The sequence below is a fragment of the Myxine glutinosa genome, chromosome 9 (genome assembly GCF_964187855.1).
Source record: "Myxine glutinosa chromosome 9, kmMyxGlut1.1, whole genome shotgun sequence".
Lineage (NCBI taxonomy): Eukaryota > Metazoa > Chordata > Myxini > Myxiniformes > Myxinidae > Myxine > Myxine glutinosa.
Genome location: NC_136269.1, coordinates 86,998,368 through 87,021,716, shown reverse-complemented (window position 1 = coordinate 87,021,716; position 23,349 = coordinate 86,998,368). Strand labels below are relative to the sequence as shown.

At 36.9% G+C, this 23,349-nt stretch overlaps 1 protein-coding gene across 2 annotated transcripts in view; it reads right to left on the bottom strand.

Annotated features, from left to right (window-relative positions):
* CTU2 (cytosolic thiouridylase subunit 2) overlaps nt 1–23,349 on the bottom strand; it is a 162,246-nt gene that overhangs the window by 13,455 nt on the left and 125,442 nt on the right. For both annotated transcript variants that reach the window (XM_068128866.2, XM_078784498.1), the window contains 2 exons: nt 3,574–3,659; nt 2,423–2,508 (listed from right to left, as the gene is read on the bottom strand). In XM_068128866.2, coding sequence (XP_067984967.1) covers nt 2,423–2,508; nt 3,574–3,659 — 172 coding nt within the window. The remainder of the gene's footprint in view (nt 1–2,422; nt 2,509–3,573; nt 3,660–23,349) is intronic.

The following is a 23,349-nucleotide window of genomic DNA, read 5'->3' as shown; positions in this document are numbered from 1 at the left end:
AGCTCAGCTTTTAATTGTGAAATGGGCCCAGCCCGGCCGAGGCGGCCTCGACTGGCCTCACCACCTAGCCTATAACCTTCCCGGGGCCCGTCCCGACATTTTTGGTTCTTTTTGAATGGATTTAATACTATAATTCAGCTTTTACTCACGGCCGTAGAAGATTGACTATGATAATTCAGCTCAGCTTTTAATTGCAAAATGGGCCCAGCCCGGCCGAGGTGGCCTCGACCGGCCTCGCCACCTAGCCTATAACCTTCCCGGTGCCTGTCCCAACATTTTTTCTTTCAGAGGTTTCCTCCTATCTTTCACCGTTCAGGAGAATAGCGCGTGCAGACAAACAAACAAACAAAAACTTTCTTTTATATATATATAAAATATATTTTATATATACTGTATATATATATATATATGTGTCAGAATTTTGAACGAGGCACAAATCCCAAAAAACACACATTGATTGCTTTAAACCTATATAACTTTGTCCCAAATGTTCTGAATTAGTACATTTAGGTGTCATCCTGTAGAACACAATCACGGCTTTCAGAAAATGTATAGTTTTATATACTTATTATCAATTATCTGCATGTTATAAGCCTCTGAACCTCAAAAAATGGTGAAAAAGGGCATTTTTTTAGTATTTCGTTACCCTTCAAAGCCATGCATTCATTATAAAAGCCTTTTTCAGATACTTTTCACAGCTGGAATAAAAGTAGATCTATATAACTACTCTACTGAATGTGTTTTTGTGTTACTCATGTCAGTTCCTGAGTCACAGCTCCTCCTCATATAGGATGAAGCAGATGAACCGTAACGTAAGAGATATTTATATAAGCCCTGTTTTACACATATCAGGGTGTTCCATAGTTTTTCTTTAGGGCGCAACAAACAGCACTTATACGTATGTATTAACTCTGTAAAAATCATTGACCTCCTTTGTTTCTCTGAGACACAACAAGCTTGAGTGTGAATTTAGAAACCATAACGGTCTCTTACGTTACGCACCGGTCATGCTCCCTGTAAGCCAGGTAAGTGCATATCGAAGTGAAATATACCATCAGACCATCACATTAGCTTGACTTCTATGCCATTTCAAAAGATCGGGACGCTCCTGGTGCGGTAAGTACGCAAAACTAGCCGAAACAGCATCTTCGGGAAGAAGAGCGTTCCTCCATAACGTAAGAGACCGAAAACTTGTGGCGTGAAATGCCGACATACGGGTACTTCTTGCAAAATTTTGCAAAATGACAGAAACTTGTCAAGAGTGCAATTTAAAAAACACAGGTTTGGGTGAAAACAACTGAAAAATAGCCAATATTTGTCGGTACATAAACCAGCATACATTTTGAGTAGGAACTTGAAACTTAAAACACAAGTAGATATATGTCTTGCCTATGTTTGGTACTTTGCTTATATGTTTAAATGCAGAAATGAAGCATTTGTGACGGAATGTTTACAAAGAGACCTTATTTTGGTCTCTGACGTTATGCTAACAAGGAAGGGAAACTTTGACCATGAATAAAAACGGAACCTCTGGGCCGATCGGTGTCAGTTTGGCTGCGTTTGATAGCCCAGGTTTAGGACTTTAAGGATATCAAGGTGATTTTTAGCTATTCCAAAAAAAAAAAATTGACCCCTGGGAGGCCCAAATGTACCTCGTTCAAAATTCTGACCCATATATATAAAATATTTTATATATTTTATATATATTATATATATATATTTTATATATATATACAGATATACATATACATGTACACACACACACACACACACACACACACACACACACACACACACACACACACACACACACACACACACACACACACACACACACACACACACACACACACACACATGAATTGCCACTACAAAATGAATAAATAGTCACAAAAAAGCATTTTTGATTTATTCACCTTTCCTAAATCTACAGATGATAAGCTTTGAAAGAATACCAAATGCATAACGTGTAGTAAAATATTGTTACGTTTGTGGGGGTAGCCATGAAATACCTCATAGGAAAGTCAGTATCGTATAAATTAGCATGCTCCGAGTGTCGCGAAGAAGAATAACCCATCTCGATGTACATAAGCAGGGTAAACGTTCAGGTAATGTTCCATCAATTATGCTAATTAGGTTAATTATTCATCACAGTTCAATAACTATTTGATGCCTGGAGCAACCTGCTGCTGCACTTTTGATCATTCCCCAGCAGGCTGCTCCAGGAATTTTTGTTGGCTGTTTCTTTGTCATTCCTCTGAGACAATTGTGCAGATGAGACAACTGGCTTAAGGATTGTATACTCCATGATGCAAGATATATTTTGTTTGCATTTGCTCTCAAGGTGCAAACTCAAAGTTTAAATCCAACCTCGCCTCAACCCCACCCCACGTCAACAAGGGCGTGAAAAGTAGACTTCCACCTGTGATTGTATCCAAGAAGCAGTAGCAAAGGGTACACCTATCAGCACCAGCCTTGCTGTCATCCAAAGCCAGTTTGTCTCCTGTCCTGTAGGATAGGATCCATATATTGGTGAGTTCACTGAGGCTGCACAATTTAACCACCTTACACCTCATGCTATTTATGTGGCATAAATGACAAAATAAGCATTTCGAGTTTTTCTAAACTCTCAATATTCATGATGAAGCATATATAAAGTAAATATGAAATTTCTTGGAGTTGAGTGTACTTTTTTGTACCCGTGTTATATTTTTTGGTCATCTCATCTCGATTCTCGAAGAGATGAACTTGTAAAATGGGTCGTGATGTCCAGATGTCAACGTTCCGTTAACTTTTTGCTATTTTTGCTACTCCTCCATTATCACCCAGCTGATTGTTCTGAATACAAGACCGTAGCCCGCACAATCGCTCGTGCTTCAATTTTCGATTTTGGATCGTGGGGTCTACCAGAGGGGGTTACTCACTGAAACTTTGGATCCTTACTCATCCCTTATTTACAAACCGATTGCTCTGAAACCTGATACAGCTCTTCGATGTCCACAGGATCGCTCAGTCTTAGATTTTTCATTTTCGTATTTTTAGAATTTGGATCATAAAACCCTGGTGTTGGGCTAGCGGCTAGGGTGCCGGCTTAGGATCCTAGGATCCTGGGTTCGAATCCCGGTCGATCGCTGAATTAACGCCAGGGGGGTTGACTCAGCCTGTCATCCTTCCGAGGTCGGCTAATTGAGGACCAGTTCACTGGTAATTCCCTGTTTGTCGTTAAAGGCGGCAAAAAGGGTTGGCGTCAGGAAGGGCATCCGGCCGTAAAACATTGCTTCAAAAAGGGGACCGAAAAACAACAACAACCACGGTTCCCGAAAAAGGCCAACCCCCGCTTGCGGGGAAAAATGGCCTCTAAAGGTGGTTTTTTTTTTTTTTTTTAGAATTTGGATCATGGCGGCTCCGAGAAGGGTTCCCCCAAATCAGCAGATGTCTGAACTACAACCTCAAGAGATGACCGTCAGCCCACTCAGGGCTATATTTAATGTTGCTAGAGGAACATTTTTGGAGTCATAAAAAACTCCATGTATATTGTACATGTGCAGAACAGGCCATTGCATTACACATTACCTGAACACGGTGCTGGTTGTGGATGGAAACTGGGCTTGCAAGTCATTCACAAAGTCCTCTGTCACACGATTGATACTGTCCCCAGTCTGTGGTGAAGACCATTCAAAGCAGCCATTTTCGAAGCAGGAACGATTTATGCAAATTTCATTGGACAAGGCATATACAGTAAAAATGGTGTGCTGATTGGCCAGAAGAGCTCATGAAAAACGCATGAGGCATAAATAAATGGAACATTAAGAAAAATGTACGTTTTAAACATTGTTGGAACTTTGCATCACGATAAGAAAATAAAACAAGAATCAGGAAGGCAAAAACGTTAAGAATTAAGGAGTGCATTAACTTTAAATACAGTTTTGTGCTCATATACAGTATTCCAATTCTCTTGAGAAACATTTTGTTTTTTTAAATGGAGCTCAGCTAACATGCATGTGATTTATTGTTTCATGAATAGTGAATATATCACTAACTTTAGCAACGTTCACACTTCAATTTTGAAAAAACCAAGCGAAACTTTCATTTTTTCCTGGATATTGAGGAAGTAAACTTTAAAATACGCAAGTTTTTACATTGTACAGTGCCTTCAGAAAGTAAGAACTTGACTTTTTCACATTTTGTCGTGTTCCAGCCTGAATATAAAATGGATTAAATTGAGATTTTTTTGGTCACTGATCACATAATACCCCATAATGTTAAAGTGGAATAATATTTTTAGATATTTTTACAAAATAATTGAAATGAAATACAGAAATATCTATAATTAATGTAAGTATTCAACCCCCTGAGAGTCAATACTTTGTAGATGTGCCTTTGGCAGCGATTATAGCCTCGAGTCTTCTCGGGTATGTCTGAATCAGCTTTGCACATCTGGATTTGGGGAGTTTCTCCCATTCATCCTTGCAGATTTGCTCAAGCTCTGTCAAGTTGGATGGGGAGTGTCGGTGAACAGCAATCTTCAAGTCTTTCCACAAATTCTCAATGGGATTCAAGTCTGGGCTTTGGCTGGGCCACTCAATGACCTTCACGTTCTTGTTCTGAAGCCATTCCAACGTTGCTTTGGCTATATGCTTGGGGTCATTGTTCTGTTGGAACATAAATCTTCGCCGCAGTCTGAGGTCTTTTGCACTCTGAAGCAGGTTCTCCTCAAGGATTTGCCTGTATTCATTGTTCCCTCGATCCTTACAAGTCTCCAAGTCCCTGCCACTGAAAAGCATCCCCATAGCATGATGCTGCCACCACCATGCTTCACGGTAGAGATGGTGTTAGATGGGTGATGAGCTGTGCTCAGTTTCCACCAGACGTAGCGCTTTGCATTCAGACCAAACTGTTCATTTTTCGTCTCATCAGACCACAGAATATTTTACCTCATGTTCTCAGTTTTTCACATGCCTTTTTGCAAACTCCAGACATGCTGTCATGTGCCTTTTTCTCAGGAGTGGCTTCCATTTGGCCAATCACCCATAAAGCCTAGATTTATGAAAGGCTGCAGAGACTGTTGTCCTTCTGGCAGGTTCTCCCATCTCAGTCAAGGAACTCGGTAATTCTGGCAGAGTGGTCAGGGGTTCTTGGTCACCTCCCTGACATAAGTTATTCTTGCCCAGTTGCTCAGTTTGGTCAGAAGGCAAGCTCTGAAAGAGTCTCGGTAGTTCCATATTCTTTCCATTTCCTAATGATTGAGTTCACTGTGCTCTTGGGAACTTCCAAAACTAGAAATGTTTTATTCCCTTCCCCAGATCTATGCCTCCTCACAATTCTATATTGGAGTTCTACGGACAGTTCCTTGGAATTCATGGTGGAGTTTCTGCTATTTTGTTATCTTTTTGCCCTGTGTTGCTGTTTGTTTTCATCCATTTGCCATGTTTAACCAAACCTTGTTGTTGTGCATTGTCGAATTTGTGTCCCTCTGATTGTTTGGCCTACTCGTCCAAGCCTCAGCTAGTCGGCATACAAATTCTGTCTCTGTACCTCGTTCCTCTTTATTTCTCCCAAGTGTTGTCCTTCCCTTCCTCAACTATGTTATTCCCCATCCTTGCTTTCATTCCAAAAAAAATCATAAACTCATTCAAAATTATTTTCTTCCTTCCTGTATTTTTGTCTTTTCCTTTACTCAATACCTCCAAACTGAATCTTGATTGAATGAATTGCTTCGTACTTGAAAAGCTAAGCCTGGTGTTGGTATAACGGTTAAGGTGGCTGGCTTGACATCCTCGGGTCCTGGGTTTGAGCCCCTGTGATGCCATTGAAATAACACAAGGTGAGTTCAGTTCACTCAGCCTGTCATCCTTCCAAGGTTGGCAAAATGAGTACCAGATGACTAGTTATAGAGGCATTGCAATTGCATCAGCAGCAGCCTCGCCGCCCCCACAAAATTAGTTAGATGGGGAGTGTCGGAACCACCACTTTAAAAGTTTTTATTAACATTTTAAAATGCTTCACTTTCCCTATTTCTCCATCAGAAACACAACTCAACTGTTCTTCTTCATCATCAATACCTCTTCTTCATTCTTCATCAATACAATCAATAGCTCTTTTTCTGAACAAAGTTTATTTCCCAAACCTGTCTCATTCCAAAATGCTTGATCCATCAAATGTCCCACCTCCCTTCGCTGTACCGACAGCACCACTTTCTTTTGTGCCTTAAACAACGATAAATTTCACCCTCTCATGATGTGTTTCTCTGTAAATCCTGATTGGCAATCTCCGAAAGGCGTTTCAGAGTTACATGTGTGTAGAATCGCTTATCACGTGATGATCACCCGTTCAAAGCTAATCCAATATCATCTGTCGAAGAGTGTTTATCTAATGCGCAATCAAAACCCAATCACAAGTGTTTAAACAACAAATAATTTTTTACACATCGGAGATGGCATGTTTAAGAGTGCAAGCATTGCATAGCTTATAATTGGTCGTTTACATGGGACGGCGAATATGGATGCATTTAGAAGTGTTTGAATTAGCTCAGGAGGAGGCTGAAGAGGATAGGAATAGGGCAGTTCACTGACGTGCATTGAGAATCTGTGAAGATAGATGCAATTCACTGGACAAGTATGACGATATCAAATTTGTCTGGGGTTAGACTTTCAAAGGAATCATTGTGTTCACCACTGAATCTAGTAGACCCAAACTTTCAGACCCAGATATCTCCCAATGGCAAATCCTCCCTTCTGGACTTGGTGATGACCAAGTTCCCTGATAATGTCTCCTGATCTTCCTCTGATCATGTGCTTGTGAGAATCAATACCTCTCTGGCTATCCTCAGAGGGCTGCCACAGTGCAGACTGTCAGGCACTGAAAACCACCTTCGCACTTCAGGACTGGTATCCTATATCTATCACCCGTGATATTACCTCGGTCTGGGTTCATATCTAATGTATTTCATTGATATTCAGTTGTTGTTTTTCTACTCAGATCAGTGAGTAAATTTTCTTTTTTGCCTCAATAGTAGGTGACGTTTTTTTTCTTCAAAAAACTTCCATGTCCCCCCCCCCCCCCCCCCAAGAATCTATTGGTGCATCCCTTGTTATACATTTGTACACGCTTTGCTAGTAAAAATATTAATGACCATGACCACCGCGCAAAAAAACAACAACAAAACAAAAATACAAAATAAAAATAAACTCAACATGTGTTTATTGTTTATAATTATAGAGTTTAAAATTTTGCAAACATCTGTCTTTTTTAGTAACAAATATCAAATCATGGTTTTTTTAACAACTTCTCCGACAAGGTAAACATACTTTTTATTACCATCATTTACAGGACAGTAAGAAGTACCTACCGTACAATTTAGTAAAAATGTGTAGTCTACATGTACAAAATTATTTCTTAATTCTTTGTGGATCCTAAAAACTGTAATGAGGTGTGACATGAGCCTGATGACATAAACCACAATATCCCCACATATCATGATACTATTACTAAAGTAAAAGAGCATGCTTGCAATAGTACGATTTGTATTATAAATTGTAGTCTTGAAATAGATAAACAAAATCATAAAATGTACATTTCATCATGCATGACTTGCTGAGTCTGCTGTACATTTGTCAATTGAATTTGAAGATACTACTCTTCTAAGGCCAACTCCAAATCTTCCGGAACTTGTTACTAACTTGCTTGAATCAAGCATGATGATTTATTTGATCATGATATATGGCAATGTAATGTGAATTCTATCATCACGATCAGATTCTATCATCATGATCATGTCTATGTTTGCAGAACAATTGAAACTTTTGGCTAAACTTAAAGCTTACTAAAAAAATTACTACATAATCATATTAACTTACCATGAGATGTAGATGTTTCGGTCTTTTTCTCCTTCAGCCTGTTCACTTTACTGATGTCACAAAAGCGACGTGAACAATCATAATGGTAGCCAATGTTGGGATTTTCTGGTTTGGCTTCAATGCAGGATTGTGTATCGGCAAAATCAAGCCCCAGCTTTACCGCACAGTCGGCAAGTAAATCGCGTTCTTTACAGTCATAGAGCAACCATTTACTCGCAAATTCAACAAAGCGGGCCCAGTTTTTATCATTGAATTGAATGAAATTGCTTTTAGTTTTATGGACAACATGCATCACGCAAAATTTGGACGAAAATTGAACAGGTTTTCCTGTCACTGCCGAAGCAATGGGCGTCGCCATCTTGGTTTGTCAGCTACCGAACGGAGCTTAGTATGAGCTGCGTGATTGGCCAATTACGGCACCTGACGTATCTGGAGCGCTCATTCGCTGAATTTATCACGTGAACAACCTTGTCCGCGAATTTTAAACCTGATTTTTTAATCGAAATTCTTTCTTTATTTGTATTTTAATGTGCAGGTATATTTATTGGGGACATTACTATATCGAATGGAACGAATATTTTGCTGATTTTCATGAATAAATCAAGTAATCCCCATTCCTGTTGCACGAAAAAGTGGATTTTAATGGTATGCCCCATGGCCTATTTATAGCACCCGCAACGGAGCCCACGGCAGAAGCAGTTGAACCAATTAGGTCTTTATGTTTAAGGATGGTTGAACCAATACCCATTAGAGTATCAATTATCCCATCTCCTTTATTTCGAAATTGATGACCTACACCTCGTTGTCTCTTAGGTTTATAGTATCCTTTACCCACATACCTTGTATAGTATGGTGAAAGGTACATGCCCTCCCCTGTAATTATTTTATATTTTCCCAACTCATGTTTTCTCACAATAACCATTATTTATTTATTGAAAAACTTCACGTAGGTGAATTCTGATGGATATAATTTCATCATTAAAGGATATCATACGATTATCTTGGTCGGTTATCCTAAAATTTACTCTGTATATGGTTTTTCCTGACACAGGTAAATAGACAAGATTTTTTGGTTCCATATTAAATTTATAACCAATCGGGGTTGAGTATGCACTGAATGAAAATATTGTATTTGTTCTTATTCCATCGTTATAAGCACCATCAATCAAATCACAATGAATTAATACTGAATTTATACCGGAGGATATTTGGATAACATTATCACTGTAAAACGTCCCGTTATTTTCAATCTTTTTTGAAGAGAAACCCAATAGCTCTCTAAACGAATTTTCAATCGTGAAATCAACTTTATAATTATTTTTAAGTTTAATAGTTGATTTTGAAGTGTGTTTTTGAATATCTATTACAATATTTTTTGGTTCATCACCTTTTTCTTTCATAAGGCGAGAGACTTCTGAAGATATTTGAGAAATCTCGTAAGCTCCAGGTGAAACGGTTATAGTTTTATATCCACTTCCTGGATTATAACTAAACTTGTTGTTTTTCTCTGTGATATTAAAAAGGGTATTGTAAGTTTCCATCGACAATAAAGATGCCTCATATGAGGTAAGGGGGTCAAGTTGTAGTGGGTAAGGGAATGAAGCTGTGTAATCGCTCGTTGTGAAATTAAAACTAAGAATTGTGCTTCTCATCTTATTTAATATCTAATAAAATATCTTTGTATTGACATTTATTAATTATTTTCATATTCATCAACTGATCTAAAATGGCTGAGGATTCATTAAAACAATTGTTGTTTCCAGCCTTCTTACTACCTAACAACAATAATAGCCTATTAACTAATTGTGATGGGTCATTTGGAAGAAAACTAACACCTGAACCAAGCTTACTTAAAGCATCAATAATATGTTTCTCCTTCTCATTCTTCTTACTTTTACCAGCAACAGAAACTCCATAATCAAGTGCATTTAACAACTCAATATATACCCTATCTTCCTCTCTTTCCATATCAAGTGGTTCCTCAAAATATTTTGAACCGCTGAATCCGGGGTTTGTTAGAAGAAACATTAATCTTGGAGTTAATTTAACATTTGGTTGAGTAGAACTCAAGAACATCAATTCATCATTAAATATCAATACCTTTTCTTCCACAAGATGGAACACTGCTGGTTCTTCTGTTGGAATGAGACCTGCTCTGGTTTTTGAATCTGCCAAATATTCATTGTTTTGAAGAGCTTCCACTACATAATTAGGGGGTTGATTTAACTCCTCAAGTTTCTGAAATAATTCTTCATCATTATATTCTAATTTTCCAAGTTCTTGTTTTGTTATCTGACTAAAATCTTTGAGCATTTGAAGTTTTTTCGGAGTAAATTCTACCGTGGGAACTGTAGGGTGTTGAGTTTTTAAAAGCGGTTTAAAAAATTTCTCTTGTTTTCTTTCAAAGGCTTCTTCACCAGTTAGTTTCTGTCTCCGTTTCTTCTTTATCTCTTCCTGTTGCTTTACAACTTTTGAAACCAACTCTTGATGTTCTTTAAACTTTCTTACTCTTTCTTCGGTATTCATTTTCTGTATTTATTTATTGAAAAATATCATTTAATGAATTGTAAAGGTCAATGGGAAAATTTTCCTTTTCTTTGTCATTATAGTAAATGTGTTGAAATAAATCCTTTTCTTTAAATATTTCATCAAATTCTTTATTGGTATTAATACGAGTTGTTATTTCTTCTTCACTAATACTTGTATCTCTGCTTTTCATACGTTTGCGTTGAGTCTCCTCATCGATATCAAAACCGAATGATAAAATCTTAACTCCATCACCACACAATTGTTTAATAATTTGTCTCATTCCTTCAGGATTAGTTTCTAAAATCCCAAGACCATTAGATTTTACTTTATTTAACTCACTCTTACAATGTGAATATTTTGTAGAACCAAGAGAGACCTCCTCAAATATTTGACCTTCGTTCCTCAATCGCATATGTTCCTCCATTGAAATGTAGTAATAATCTTTCCCTTCTACTTCTCCTGGTCGCTTTGCTCTGGTTGTAGTACTCACAAAACGAATCATAGGGTGTTTTAAAAAAAAACTTACAATCTTTTCATTTTTACTATTCAAGAGTTTAGATTTATGAAAGTTCTTTCCTGAAGCAGATTTACCCACAAGATTAATAATAATAGTTATCATATATGTGTGTAAAATATCAGTGAGTATATCATCTTGTTTCACAACAATATATTTATATTTTCCAATCGTGTGTTTCATATAATTTTCAAATTCTTTTTTACTACATAACGTAGAGCAATTATCTCTCCAAAAATTATTTACATCTATTGAATTTAACTTAAATAAAATAAAAGTATTAGCATTGTTTCTTATTGAGCGTCGAGGGAGTTGAAAATATGATTGACTAAGATATATACAATTACAAGAAGAATGTCTCCCTCTTGTATAGTAGCTATCCATTACTGTTTGGTTTCTCTCATTAACACAATCATCAAAGATGACGAGGTTCTTTTTTGATTTATCTAAATCTTGAGGTGAAGGTATTAGTCTAGTAGGAAGATTAGGTCCCCCTGCACCCCCCGGAGATATACTTCTAATCAGTGTTTCTAGATTGGAAAAAATGTGTAGAAAATGACTAGCTATGGCCCCAAGCTGAAAAAATGTCCCACATACCATTTTTATGCAAATTACTGCTGCCATTATCAAAAAAACGATTTTTGACATATCTCAGCCAATATTGCAGATAATTGAAAAAATAAGGTGTCTAGACTCATGTTTTGACGGGTGTAGATCATGATAGAACTATTCATAACAAGATCACCTGTGTCTATGGTTTGCTAGTATGCTAATTAGTGCTTTATTTACAAAATAATCACAGTTTTACGAAATAATAGACTCATATTAAGGTCCGTCTACACAGACGTTAACACAAAGTTTTATTTTTCTAAATATTACAACTGTCAAAATAGTCCTAGCACTCAATGTGACCACTCTTCTCTTGCTTGTTTTAGATAAACATCATTAGCATTAGTGATTCTACACTGAGTCAGTCATCATCATTTTCATCGAAATCGTCAGAGTCAAACTCTTCTTCTCCTTCCTCTTCCTCCTCCTCTTCGTGCTCTCCTGTGTTCAGAAGATCCACCAGTGAGGTTGGTAGGATGGGACCACTGGACCACATTGGTTTCAACAGTCCTTCATCAGTCCTTATCCATCCTTGCTCCTCATAAGGTTTTGGCTTTTCGATGATAGGTTGATCGGCTCTTTTGTACAATGCTACGCGGTGGTTCACACGCTGGATGTGCGGCTTCAGGGCAGACTGGCATGGAGGAAGGCGAGCCAGATCAACCTTGGACTTGGATGTGAGGGTCTTGTCCTCTCCCACCATTTTTCGTAGCAGCTTGGCACGGACAATGTCCACTGATGACTCGCGACTCTGGCCGTACATCACACAGGTGAATTTTTCTAACTGCCTCTCCACCTCAGGGTTGGCATCCCAGTTGTCACCCAGTTCACCGAATGCCCTGTGAAACCTGGGATTCTTCTCCAGCTTTTTCAAGGGCCCAACTTTTCCCTTCCCTTTGAAGGCACTGGTGCAGTCTTCTCCGCTGTTGATTTGCTGGGTGGGGGAGAACCAGTTGCAGAGGTGAAACCCCCTAGCCCAGGCACAGGCTGCAGGCCACAGCTTCCGATGTATCTGATGAAGAGCCAGATGTAGTACTCTTGCATCGTAGTGGCATAGACTGTGTCATTCTCTGCTGGCGGTGTGAATGATGAGCCTTCAGGGAACTTCGGGCCAACGCGAGTAAAGTGCAAGGGTGGGAGAGTTTTTGGTGTGTCGACCTTCAGGCTACGCTGTTGTGACCTATTGATGGTAGGTAGCATTCGGTCCTTGCTGCTCTCGAACCCGGGCTTGACCTCCTGCACCATGATTCCTCCAGCACTGTTTACAATGTTGCTGCCGTGCACACTGGTAGTGGTTTTATTCAAGTTGTCCCACTCACAGTGGAATACAAGGTTGCCCTCTCCTGTCACAATTTGTGGTGTACGATAAGTTGAGACTTCATCCAGGACCTTGGCGAGAGCAGTTTCCAACTCCAAGGCGAAATCGTAGCTCTCAGAGTGTCCAAGCCTGTGTAGTATTGTGGTGAGCTGTTTGCTTCGGAACAGGTGCCTTACAGTCACACAGAGGAGAATGTGCTTTGGTAACTTCCATTTTCCATCTGACACTGCACGGCACAGATCTTGTCCAATGGAGAAGACCAGACGCTTCACCTTTTCTGTCTCGATGCCCTCCTTGCCAGTCATTAGCACGCTGAGAAAGCGGACAAGGTCTGGAGGTAGGATGTCTTCAGGATTGAGCTCCATGTCTTCAGCTGTTGGTGGCCATGGTTGGTCTTTACACTCTCTGAAAGCCTGTAGAATACCCTGGCGAAGTTGGAGGGCAACATTTTGGTTCTTGTTTGTGCTTCCGAGTGTGAATGCTCGTGCGAGAGCATTGGAAACTGTTATGTTTGAGCTGTGCACAAGCCAGAAAGAAATGACATCACATTTGTCATGATCAACCTTCGTGAAGTGGATATGCTCCTTGATTGGGTCATTCTGTAGGCGTTTCAGTAGTTTCTCTGACCGATAATTTGAGTTCTCATATCCATTCAGTTTCAGTTCCTCGACATAGAGCAAGCGCAAGGAAGAAAGCTGTAGAACTTTATTCTGCTGGATGACCTGGGTTTGAATGTGTTCCAGTACTGAGTTGAATGCCTTTTCATGGGCGGCTGACATGCAAGCCTGCTCCTTTGGTGCTTCGGCTCTGTGAATCGCACGCTCATAGTTGTAGAATGCTGTGCGGAAAGCTTTAAAACATGACGGATGGTGTTTGGCCTCACATGCAAAGAGGTCTTTGTTTTTCACCTTTCGATGGAGTCGATAGAGACCCATTTTCTCAGCCCGTGTTTCGATTTGCTCCCATGCATTTTCTTTGTTTTTAAAGGATGGGAAGGTTGTAGGCCTCTCAGTATTGCGATGAGCATCTTTGGTCTCAACTTTCTCACAAAATATACACTCTGGCGGGAAGATGGGTTCAGCAGAACCTCCTGGTTTACGAGGAGAGTGATGCCATGATGAGGTTGATGGCCCTGGTTCTGTATCATCTCCCAGACGATGAAAGTGGCGGACAAAGTGCTTATAACACTTGCTGTGATATCCTACTCTTTCTAGGTCATCAGGAAGAGTTGCCGGGATCTGATCACATACTGATTGCATACGACATGGGGAGTCATGCGGTTGGTTGAGACGTCTATCCCGGATCTTTTGAAGCAGTTGCAGTTTTTCTGAAGCAGATCCTTTAATTTTACGGAGGGGCGTGAAATCCCCATGATCAGACATGGATGGTACATGAAGGATGCATGTAGGAGGAGAGCTTTGGGCTGCAGGTTCTACACTCCGTTTTCTTTTGGGCATGCTTGCTGTCGATGTCTACCATCACTGTTAAATGACAAATAAGAAATCACGAATGATGTTAAAAGTGCCTGTGAAAGGAGGCTCTGAGTTTTCAGTGAGGTAACAGAGGTTCTGAGTCATGTTCTACACTAGGGTACTTTTTAGCTGACTAAACCATGTTTAGTGGCATCAAAAGTGCTAATAGCTAAAACATCTAAATTCTTCCACACTAACGTTAGCTATCTAGGCCAATGAAACATTGTGCTAAGTTACTGTAGCTAGCTCAGCTGTCGTGCCTCTTTCTGGTTCAATTCATATACAGAAGTCAACAGATATGTCTCATGTTTGGCATTAACAAAAGTTTAAGTTACACCGACATTAGGAACATACTGTACATAGATGAGGCTAGCTTTAACGTTAGCTAACATGGTGCTAGCTGGCTCAGCTGTTATTCTGCCTGTTTATGATTTCATGCAGAAACTGAAGTCAAGAGTGTGAGTAACATTATAGTTAGCATCTTACCTGGCTAGATTGGAGGATGAATACCAAGAACAACACACAGATGGAATGGAAGACTGAACTTTCAACTGAGGTATTCAATAACATCAACGTTACCAATTGATACGAGCGCGCGACATTACCAATTGATACGAGCGCGTGAGCGCGCATGTTACATGGATGGAAATGTAAAATGGCAGCTATAGCAGCACTAATTTGGATCTCTAGTCTGTCATTTCTGCACTGTGATTGGATAACATAAAAAAATATGTTTGGGAGTTAACAGCAGGAGTTGGTAGATTTTACGTGGGCTGGGTGAGAAACCTTTAAATAAGCAAGTGAAAATCTCTCGCAATACAAAGTCAATGGTGGGAAGAAAAGTTGAGTGGTACCAATGTTACTGCCAATGTCCCGCCCCTATGCAAGACTCAGGAGCATCTTGTTGACATTTAACCTTGAAAATACCTGGGTTTAGACCCCTTATGTACCATGTTAAGTTATCTGCAGTATTAACGTATCCTTATCATTTGTAAAACTGATTATTTTGTAATTACAGCATTAATATGCATACTAGTATACCATAGACACATGTAATCATGTTATGAATAGTTCTATCATGATCTATGCCCTTCAAAACATGGGTCTAGACACCTTCATTTTTCAATTATCTGCAATATTGGCTGAGATATGTCAAAAATCGTTTTTTTGATAATGGCAGCAGTAATTTGCATAAAAATGGTATGTGGGACATTTTTTCAGCTTGGGGCCATAGCTAGTCATTTTCTACACATTTTATCCAATCTAGAAACACTGATTAGAAGTATATCTCCGGGGGGTGCAGGGGGACCTAATCTTCCTACTAGACTATATATCATCCGTATTATCACTGAGAATACAAGTTATGGGTTTTGGTTTCGATTTTGATTTCTGTGTATCACAAAATAATTGTATTATATCTTCAATATTATAATCATTTAGTTTGTTTTGAAGTTTAAATAAACCGATAATGTCTTCCTTTTTAAGACCTGCATTAAAACCCTGTGAGAGTAGTTGATACTCGGGTTGAAAACTAGACTTTGTAAAAATTATTAAATTATCATAATCTAAAAAATTAGGACCAAGGAGCATCTTTAAAAGTAAACAGGTTTTTCCAGATCCGCTTGAACCAACTATTAGACATCTCAATGAATTTGGAATGTTTTTATGGTTATTAAATTTTATCTTATTTTCCCAAACGGGTAAAAAATCATTCATTTATATATTTGGAAAACAAGTCATCTAACTTTTTTTGAGCTATTTTAGAAACTCTATATTTTATCCTGAGTTCGGGTTTAATTTCAAAATAATTCATTATTTTATTTATATAGTATCTTGTATTAACATTTCCATTAAAATTATTTTGAATAATAAATATCATTAAACCCTTATACATTTCCTCAATACAAATAGTCTCTTCCCTTGAAAGAAATGGTGTATTATCATCACAATACTTAACATTCATCTCTCTTATTAATCTTGTAAAGTAATTCATTTTTGGTTCTAATTTAAAAGAGTTATATATATTTTTATATTTTTTATTATCATTAATTAAAATTACATCACAGAAAATACATTGTTTATATGAACCCTCATTATTAAGCCCTATTCTATCACAAGCCAGACAATTCTCTAATTTATCATATGGAGAGTCTGGAAATTCTAAATATCCTTCAGAACTTATCATATTTATATGGTAAATTTTTACTTAAACTAAACGCAAGTTTATTCATTAATAAATACAATGTTTCAAAGCACAAAAGACAAATTTCAATCAATCTCTACTTCGGTGAAAGATATAGAAAAATATGTCAAAGATGTTAAATTGAACAAAGATAAATATGGAAATTTTTGGGTAAAACCAGTTATGGAAAATAACATGAGCCCCTCTATTTCATTTAAAGGAAGAGCTCTAACTATACCTGGAAAGACATCCATTAAAGTAAATCTAACAAAAGTTTCTCCTCTACTCCTGGCAATTTATTCAAAGCTTGAAAAAGTGATTGACCACGATACTTTGAAAAAGAATGATAAGACCATCAACAATACTCGTGGAGAAATTTGTATTTACTTTAATAATCCAAAGGGTGTAGATCTAAGTAAAATGAATGATGTTAATATTTCTGGTGAAATGTCATTTCGTTCTATGATAGTTAGAGATTATTTAAAGATAACTTTTGATATTAAAAATGTAGAGATTGAATCCGTTAATGAAAGAAAGTATATTGGTATAGATGGAAAGGTTTTTTCTGCTAATTAAATATGAGTCATTACAGCAGTGAAGATTTTACTATTTCATTGAACTCGGACGATAGTGATGATAGTATTTCATTGAACTCGGACGATGGTGATGATAGTATTTCATTGAACACAGATGATAGTTATGATACTAATAGTTTGTGCTCAAATGATAGTTATGAGAGTAGCTTTATTGATGACTCTGAGTATGATTCTGAGTATTCATGTGATAGTTATGACTTAGATGATTCTGAGTGAAAAAGTGTTTTAGTTTAAGCACAGCGATATATATAAAACGGAGCTGTAAAGCTCAAAAGTGTTTTATTTTAAGCACAGCGATATATATAAAACGGAGCTGTAAAGCTCAAAAGTGTTTTATTTTAAGCACAGTGATATATATAAAACACCACGTTTTCTCACGCTATAAATATGGTTTATTGTGATACTTGCGAGAAGGAAGTAAAATATTATAAACAACATATTCTCACCGCAAAACATACATACAACATTCTTAACAAACTTTCCCCTCTTCCACCTAAAACAAAACATTGTAAGGTCTGTAAAACAACCATCCTCAAGAAGGGGTTTAAAGCCCATCTTAAAACTAACAAACACTTGTCAAAATTGTTTACTATTAAAAATACTGATGGTGCTTTCAAAAGACATATCAGGATTCGAATCTTTAACTTCAAACCTCCCGAACCAAAGTCTATAGTTGATGCTGTAGAAATAGTCAAACCTGCTGTTCAAACATTGATTGAAAAAACACTAAAAGAAATGAAACCACTTAAATTTTATATGGGGGTAAAATTAGAAATGACAAAGGATAAAGGAGTTATAGATACACCATACATGAGAACTGAGCCACACTTTATATCTTCATATCAAGATTTTAAAACATCAGGAGTCTATGATGAACTTATTAAACAAGAGCAAGATGTGGATAATTCAATCGTAGGAAGTGGATTCAATATAGGAAAAATTATTTACATAGACATTCATATTCTTAAATCAGATCCTCTAAAAGCTTCTTCTTACATTGATTTACCCAGTGTTATCAAAAATAGAAAAGCAGTTATCAATATCAAAAATAAAGACAATAAATGTTTTCTCTGGTCTATTTTAGCACACTTACATCCTCCACATTTTCATGATGAAAGAGTATCTCATTATAAAAAATATGAGAATACATTAAATACGAAAGATCTAAAGTTTCCGATGACTTTAAATGATATTCCTAAATTTGAAAAGATGAATAATTTATCAGTTAATGTTTATGGTCTAACAGAAACAAACAACATTCAGGTTTTAAAGCTTTCTGACAATTGTAAACAAACTCATATTAATCTTCTATATTTTAATTCAGAGGAAAATTCACATTATACATACATCAAAGATATTGCTAAATTAATAAAACCACAAGTATGTAAAAGAACAAATAAAATATATATTTGTATGCGTTGTCTTAACTTCTTCCATACACAAGAAAGATTAGATAAACATTCAAATTATTGTGGTGAACATAAATCAACGGTAATCAACATGCCTAAAAAAGACTCAAAGATCACATTCAAAGATGAAAAGAAAACAATAAAACATCCATTTGTTATATATGCTGATTTTGAAAGTATTTTAGAAAAAATTGATACTGCTTCTCCAGATCCAAAAGAATCATACACAAATAAATATCAAAAACATACTCCTTGTGGTTTTTGTTATTATATCAAATCATCCGTTGGTGATAAATATAACAAGTTAGAGATGTATAGAGGCTCAAATACCCCAGAGGAGTTTGTGAAACGACTAGAAAAAGACTGTGTTCGATTAACCAAGATAATGAGAGAAACCAATAAACCAATGTCCTTAACAAGTAAAGAAAAAAGGGAATTTATAAAAAACAATGTCTGTCATATTTGTGAGGAGAAAATTGGTAAAGGTCTAAAGGTTAGAGACCATTGTCATCTCACTGGTAAATATAGAGGTCCGGCTCATCAAAGTTGTAATATTAATTATCAACTCCCCTCTTTCATTCCTGTCTTTCTTCATAACAACGCTCATTATGATACACATCTATTTATCAAGGAACTCTCAAAGACTTCTGGAAGTATCTCAGCAATTCCAAACACGGATCAGAAATACATTTCATTCACAAAAACAATTCACACATCTCCTATTACTCATATCAGATTTCTTGATACATTTAAATTCATGGCAAGTCCATTGGTTAACTTGGTTCAAAATCTAAAAGAGTTTCCATGTCTTTCAGAGTATTTTTTAGATAAAGATTTTCTAACACAAAAGGGAATTTACCCCTATGACTATATGGACTCATTTGAGAGATTCAATGAAACACAACTTCCTTCAAAAGAAAATTTCTATAACAAATTAAACAACAGTAATATATCTGATAAAGATTATGTACACGCACAAAATGTTTGGGAAAAATATAACATCAAGAATCTTGGCGAGTATCACGATTTGTATCTCAAAACTGATGTGCTTTTATTGGCCGATGTATTTGAAGCCTTTAGATCTGTTTGTCGCACTGGATATGGATTGGATCCTGCTCACTACTACACAGCACCTGGATTGGCCTGGAGTGCGATGTTGAAAATGACAAAACAAGATTTGGATTTGATAACCGATGTTGATATGCTTTTGATGATTGAAAAGGCAAAAAGAGGTGGAATTTCACAAGTCTGCTCGAGTAGATACGCAAAAGCAAATAACAAATATCTTCCAAATTATGATCCAACGAAAGAGAGTTCTTACTTGATGTACTATGACGCGAACAACCTGTATGGCTGGGCAATGTCTCAGGCTCTTCCTTATGGAAAACTTAGATGGGTAAAGGAAAAAGACTACAAAAACGTTTTACAAGATGTATGTATCTCTACACAAAAAGAATTGGATGAAGAAAAAGTTGGTTATTATTTTGAAATTGATTTAAAATATCCAGAGGAACTCCATAACCTACACAAAGATCTCCCATTTGCTTGTGAAAAAGAAAGTCCAAAGAAAGAATGGTTGAGTGATTATCAACGATCGTTTGATATAGGTGAATCAACAGAAAAATTACTTACTACATTATATAACAAGAAAAATTATGTTCTACACCAAAGAAATTTGCGACAATATTTATCAAAAGGTCTAAGAGTAGAGAAGATCCATAGGGTTCTAAAGTTCAATCAAAGTCATTGGTTAAAGGGGTACATTGATTTTAATACACAAAGAAGAACAGAGTCAAAAACAGATTTTGAGAAAGACTTTTATAAATTGATGAATAATGCGGTCTTTGGGAAGACTATGGAGAATGTGAGGAAAAGACAAAATATCAGACTATCAACATCTTGGGAACAAGATCAAAATTAATTAATAGACCGAGTTTTACTCGAGCTGAGGTCTTTACTGAGAACTTTTGTGCGATCCATTTGATTAAAGAGAGTATTGAAATGAACAAACCTATTTATATTGGAACAACAATTCTTGATTTATCAAAGTCATTAATGTATGATTACTTTTATAATAACTTGAGGAAGAAATATCAAAATGATGTTAATCTACTTTATATGGATACAGATAGTTTTATTTTGAAAATTAATACCAACGATGTTTATTCAGACATGAAAAGAGACATTAATATCTATGACATGAGTAATTACAGTCCAGAGAGTGAGTTGTTCTCTTCTAAAAATAAAAAGGTGATTGGAAAGTTCAAGGATGAATTAGGAGGAAATGTTATGAGTGAATTTGTGGGATTGAGGTCAAAGGCTTATGCTTATAAATACATTGTGAATAACATTGAAAAGACTGATAAGAAGTTAAAAGGTGTAAAGAAAAATGTTATTAAAGAAACAATAAACTTTAAGGATTATTATAACTGTTTAACAACAAAGAAAGAAGAGTTTAGAAAGATTAATGGAATAAGAAGTTATAAACATCAATTATATTCAGAAGAGATAAATAAGAAAGCATTGGGGGCTTTTGATGATAAGAGGTTTATTTTAGAAAATGGAATTGATAGTCTCCCTTATGGTTATATAAGTATATAAGTGATAAGATATATATAAGTGATAAGATATATATAAGTGATAAGATATACATAAGTGATAAGATATATATAACTGATAAGATATATATATAAGTGATAAGTTAAAAAGGGGGGGTTGGGGATTTTAACGGGCTACCGCCGCCTTTTTTACTATTATATAAATGATAGAACCAAGTATCAACCAGACTAAAGAGTGGAGGTGTAATCAACCTTGGTATATAAATGGAAAACATAATGAATGTGAAAAATATCAAATAGGTATAATTGAAAAGGCAACTGGTAAAAAAGTTCACAAAACAAATAAGAGAATCTATCTATAATTCCAGTAATCTCTGTGTGTCTGTCTGTGTGTCTGTGTGTCTGTGTGTCTGTGTGTTTGTCTGTGACCGCTGTTTCTCGACAACCACGGGTCCGATATACTTGAAACTTGCCAGGTATATTGCTGGGGACCCGAGGATGTGCCTTTTCAAGGTTTGAAATTAATCGGACAAGTACCTACCGAGCTATGTCCAAAAAACGCTTCAACCAATCAGAGAGCAGCGAGCTATCACGTGTGCCGAACCGTTAATGCAATGCAAGCGTTAATGCGTTAATGCAAGGCTTTTCTTTTTTTCCCTCTTCTCTTTCTACTTTTCCTTGCGATTAAATTGCAAACAGCCAAAATACGTTGGCGCTAATTGAATAATTGGCCATTAACACTAAAATAATCGTAACTGCGATATGCCAACTTCCGGACAGTGCAGCCTTCCCTGTTGTTGTTGTTTGCAGCAGCTGTTTGCAGCAAGGCAAGGCTTTTCTTTTTTTCCCTCTTCTCTTTCTACTTTGCCTTGCGATTAAATTGCAAACAGCCAAAATACGTTGGCGCTAATTGAATAATTGGGCATTATGTTTTACAACTAATAAAAACGAATTTGCGATTCATTCGCTTTCCTGCGCGTTTGTGTACGCGATGGCGATTTCTTTACCAAACTCCGGAAGCCGTTCGCTTTGGACCGAACCATTGCATGTAAATAGAGGGGGGGGGATTGTCACCACTCGCAAGCCGTTCGCTTTGGACCAAACCATTTCATGTAAATAGGGGGGGGGGATATAATTTTAGATATATATATAGTACGGGCATGCCCTAGTTAATTTAAATACCAGTGAGTTGGGTAAAAAAGATTAAAATATTTTTGAGTGGACGGAAAACTTTGATGGTTGTCAGGAAAATATATACATTAATTTAAAAATGGTATGTGGGAGAGGAGGCGCTCAGACAAGAACATTGAGGGAGGTTTATCATTTTATTTTAGCTCAGTTAAAATATCTTGATAAAGAACCAAACTCAAACATATTTTTTGTTAATGTATTAGACGGTGAGGAGAGTTGTAGGAGAATTAAATTATTTCCCACACATAAACAAATATTTGTAGGGTCGTTGTTTGAGTGGGTCAAAGATGATTCACCAGATGATATTAAGAGTAAAAGGTTAAAAGGTCCATAAGGTCAGAAGGATCACAGGTTCACACAGAAGGACCATTGTTTAAGTGGTCTAATGAATAAGGATAACATGTCAAAAGGTTAGAAGGTTCGTAAAGAACAGGGTGAGAGAAATAGAGATGTTTAGGGGCAATGAGGGAGGGGAAAAATTAACATGTAAGTCAATGGGAAAATGAGAGTGTCCCAGAAGCAACATATATACACTACTGACAAGGCATTAAATAAAAAGCTTGAAATAGACATTAAAGAAACATGATGTGAAGGAGTGTGTTTATTTAGCTAACTTTGTAGACCAAAAGAGTGGAACAGAGATGTGCAAACCAGGATAATAAAAGCTGAAGCAATCTTTTTTTTTTAAACTCAAATGCAGTTTGGAAATTATCGAAGATCAAAATGGAGACAAAGATAAAAGCTGTTTAATACAACCATCACGTCCATGCTTTTGCAGGGTGCGGAATGTTGGATGAGAACTAAAAGGATTGAGAATCAACTCGTTTATCACCAGAAATGTCTTCGGAATTTTGGCCAGATGAAATTTCGAACGAGGAAGCAAAGAGTTGGTCACAAAGGCAGTAAAGAGGAGATGAAGCAAAGAAAGTGGAGATGGATAACCCATGTCTGAAGAAAAGTACAAAATGACAAGGGAAACCATCTTTTCGACAACAACAGGAACAAGAAAGGATGGAAGACCAAACATTATCTGGAGAAAGACGGTGGAGCAAGAGTTGAAATAATTTAATGGCATGTCTGAACATCGAAGTAGCGTCAGAGTTATCCAAGAACAG